Here is a 4,425-nt window from a genome sequence, read left to right as displayed (position 1 = left end):
CAATTATATGGAGGGGATGGGGAGTGTAATATAATTTGTAAAGAGGGATTTAAATTTGAAAAGAAACAGATTAAGGAAGCAAAAGTTCAGGAGGGTGTACCCACTAGTTTGGGAGAAACATAGATGGTTCCATAAAATGTCCCAGGAGAGGAGAGCAGAGACCAGTTTATAATAAGTTGAGTGCTGGGCTAAGGAGATTTGATCTTTTGAAGAATTTCAGTTGTTGAATTTTGCTCTACTAGATGGACAAGTCTTTATGGGAAACTCTCAAATAATATTAATTTATCTAGCCAAACCTAAAAGCAATCTTACTCCTAGAATGACTATCTAGAAGCTTTATACATTAAAAAAATATTGTTGAATATGCTTCTGTGTCGACTAATGAGTTAATTTATCTTCCAAACTGGGTTAGTTTTGTGAGAGGCAGCAGTAGCCAGATGGAACATTGGAACAATAGGAATAAGACAGGATTATCCCACACAACCCAGGGCCCACGACCAACCAACCTTGACCCAAATGGGTTGAAAGCTCAGACAGAAAGTCATAGTTCCTGCTCTCTAGGGGCGCACATCCTGAGGAAGGGGGAGGAGGGATGATGTGGTGGAACATTCTGTGACTCTGAGCTCCATATTTGGGGATGTAGCTGTGTGTGTTAGGGGGGTGGACTTGGAATTCTTGTCTGTCTGTGTAGGTTAAAATGAGAGCTCTGAGCACTGATAGCTCTCAAAACTCTGGATCATCTTAAAAGACCTGTGGCACACAGACCACTGGACAAAGTTCTACTGCCTCTTTCTCTTGGGAAGTCTGTAAATATGAAGCTGTTTCTGGTTCTCATTATTCTGCTGTTTGAGGTACTCACAGGTAACTTGTCCAAATGTACTATAACATCCTAAGAGATATTACTATTTGTAAGAGTGGGAACAGAACTTTCAAGATTATTTATATTTGGCCAAAATCATAAAAAAAGTACCCAATTCTCCTGGTTGCCTGACTTGAGTCTATGCCTTAGAAGAGAGCACCCAGGGAGGTAAGAGGAGGTCAGGGCTATAGTGGACTCTCAGGAGTCCTCTTCAAAGATATCCATGAACTCATCATCTAGAATTATCTTTATAATGCTGGATATAGTTTTCACCTGAGATCCTGGCCATTCCCTTTTCCACTCAAATTCATTTTCAGCCTGTACTACAACAGTAATTAGAATAGCACACATTTTGGAGTCATGTCAATGTGAGGCTAAAATGTGTCTTCATCATTGACTGGTTGTATGAATTAAGCACATTATTTCCTTTTAATCTCAATTTTCTCATCTGTCAAGGAGTATAATGACTATATTTCATGATTCTATTTGATGTACAGATTACATGAGCTTACAAGCATGAAGCACAAAGTTCATCATAGAAGCCCTGTCAGTGAGAGATCCCTTCTCTCTTGCTAGGAAGAAGGCATATTGTATTTTTGTGGCCCCAAAATATACTCCTCTAACCCTCAAAGATGTTCCCTGATTCTGAAGTTTAGGATAGGGAGAGTATGTCTCTCTTCTCCGACCTTATTCTTTGGGCTTGTTCAAATTTTGGGTAGAGGGGCAAATAAGGATTAGAAACAAGAGACTTAGAATTTCAATGCATTACTCTGAGTAGGTGACAATGTAGCTCTCTAGAGCCAGATTCATGGAATTGAATTTGATCCCTGGGCAACACATTTATCTGAGATCAAGGGGTGTGTGATGAGTAATAGACAGGAGGAGCCAGATTAAGGGAAGGAGTTCTCAATAGCACCTGTTGCTGAGACCCATGAGATCTTGTCAAAGGGAGATTTCTGTTGCCCATAGCAGTGAGTGTGAAACCGAATTAAGTTAAAAAGTCTTGTTTGTGATGTTCTTTCAAAAGTTGCTTTGGCTCTGAGTTGTGCCAATGGTGACATGTCTTGTGCGCATGGTGACATGTTAGTTGTCTCTGGGGACAAGAGACTGAGGTGGAGCTGACAGAGTGCTGACTTTGGAGCTTGGTGTAGAGAGTCAGCTTTGCCAGGGTCCTAGGTGTGGGACTTGGCTCTGGTTGATAACCAGGAATTGAGTTCTCTCTTCTCTTTTGTCATATCAGTTCTAATGTTCTCAGAGGCAACTGGACATTGGCTGAGAGCCTGGGGTTTTGAATGTCCTTAATATTTTTCAAGGAGGGGCCTCTGAGTTTCCTTTTATCAGCATAATGTTCACTTGGGACCATAGGAGGCCATGACTTGTGGGGAACCATATACCTACCTCTTCTGCTCTTCCTTATGCACTAACGTTGGTTCAATGTTGTTTCCTATGCACAGATGGGGCAAGACTCAAAAAATGCTTCAATAATATAACAGGCTACTGCAGGAAGAAATGCAAAGTAGGAGAAAGATATGAAATAGGATGTCTAAGTGGGAAATTATGTTGTGTTAATGATGAAGAAGAGAAAAAACATGTGTCATTTAAGAAGCCACATCAACATTCTGGTGAGAAGCTGAGTGTGCAGCAGGATTATATCATCTTACCCACCATCACCATTTTCGCAGTCTAATCCTAAATCAAGCCCTTGTCTCACTGGTCTCCACCCTTCCTAAATAAAAAGTGCTGCCTAATCCAGCAGGCTGCAGCAAAAGATTCATCTACTTCCTTCTGTGAACTTGATTCCCCACATAATAAACTCCTGTGCTTTCCTCTGAGTTCATTTATTGATGTAATCACTCATTTTTTGAACACTTCAAACATAAATGAATGGTTGCCATGTTCCTGGTTTTATACCAGTAAAATGGGGGAATAAAAATTAAGTAAACATATTGGTAGAGGTGGAATTCAGCCTTTCCATTCTTAAGAAAATAATTTCAACTTTTATTTTAGCCTCAGGGTTACATGTGCAGATTTGTTACATTGGCATACTGTGTGTTGTGGAGGTTTGGGGTACAATTGATCCCATCACTCAGGTCCTGAGTATAGTACCCAACAGTTAGTTTTTCAACCCTTTCCCCTCTCCCCCTTCCCTCCTCGATTAGTCCGCAGTGTCTATTTTTCCCATCTTTATGTCAATGTGTACCCAATGTTTAGCTCCCACTTATTAATGAGAACATATGGTATTAGGTTTCCTATTCCTGTGTTAATACGCTTAGGATAATGGCCTCCAGCTGCATCCATGTTGCTGCAAAAGACATAATTTTATTTTTTTATGGCAGCATGGTATTCCATTGTGTATATGTGCCACATTTTCTTTATCCAATCCACTGTTGATGGGAACCTAGGTTGATTCCATGTCTTTGCTATTATGAATAGTGCTGCAATGAACATACACGTGCATATATCTTTTTGGTAGAACAATTTATTTTCTGTTGGATGTATACCCAGTAATGGGATTGCTGAGTTGAATGGTAGTTATAAGTTCTTTGAGAAGTCTCCAAACTTCTTTCCATAGTGGCTGAACAAATTTACATTTCCACTAACAGTGTATAAGCATTCCCTTTTCTCTGCAGCCTTGCCAGCATCTGTTGTTTTTTGATTTTTTAGTAATAGCTACTCTAAGTGGTGTAAAGAGGTTATCTCATTGTGATTTTGATTTGCATTGCTCTGGTGATTAGTGATGCTGAACATTTTTTCATATATTTGTTGTCCACTTGTGTATCTTCTTTTTAGAGGTGTCTGTTCATATCTTGTGTGCACTTTTTAATGAGGCTATTTGCTTTTTGCTTGTTGAATTAAGTTCCTTATAGATGCTTGATATTAGACCTTTGTCAGAGGCATAGTTTGTGATATTTTCTCCCATTGTATGTTGTCTTTTTACTCTGTTGATAGTTTCTTTTGCTGTGCAGAAGCTGTTTAGTTTAACTAGGTCCCACTTGTCAATTTTTGTTTTTGTTGCAATTGCTTTTGAGGACTTGGTCATAAATTATTTTCCAAGACCTATGTCCAGAACGGTGTTTCTAGGTTTTTCTTCTAGGATTCTTGTAATTTGAGTTCTTACATTTCTATCTTTAATCCAGCTTGAGTTAATTTTTTATATGGTGAGAGGTAGAGATCCAGTTTTATTCTTCTATATGTGGCTTGCCAGCTATCCCAGCACCATTTATTGAATAAGGAGCCCTTTTCCCATTGCATATTTTTGTTGACTTTGTCAAAGATCAGACAGCTGTAGGCATGCAGCTTTATTTTTGGATTCTTTATTCTGTTCCAGTGGTCTATATGTCTGTTTTTGTATCAGTACTATGCTGTTTCACTTACTGTAACCTTATAGTGTAGTTTGAGATGGGTAATTAGATGCCTCTGGCTTTGTTCTTTTTCTTAGAATTGCTTTGCCTATTCAGGCTCTTTTTTTGATTCCATAAGAACTCAGGATAATTGTTTCTAATTCTGTGAAAAATGGCTTTGGTAGTTTGACCGGAATAACATTGAATCTGTAGGTTGCTTGGGGT

At 39.0% G+C, this 4,425-nt stretch overlaps 1 protein-coding gene across 1 annotated transcript; it reads left to right on the top strand.

Moving 5' to 3' along the window:
* The first annotated feature begins 724 nt into the window (after positions 1-724).
* On the top strand, positions 725-2,579 carry DEFB128 (defensin beta 128). Its single transcript, XM_032141821.2, has 2 exons — positions 725-861; positions 2,314-2,579. The coding sequence occupies exons 1-2, from the start codon at positions 813-815 to the stop codon at positions 2,544-2,546; spliced, it is 282 nt and encodes a 93-aa protein (XP_031997712.1). The 5' UTR covers positions 725-812; the 3' UTR covers positions 2,547-2,579.
* The last annotated feature ends 1,846 nt before the right edge of the window (positions 2,580-4,425 follow it).

Source organism: Hylobates moloch, unplaced genomic scaffold (genome assembly GCF_009828535.3).
Source record: "Hylobates moloch isolate HMO894 unplaced genomic scaffold, HMol_V3 SCAFFOLD_21, whole genome shotgun sequence".
NCBI lineage: Eukaryota > Metazoa > Chordata > Mammalia > Primates > Hylobatidae > Hylobates > Hylobates moloch.
This window is presented reverse-complemented; position numbering and strand designations above follow the sequence as displayed.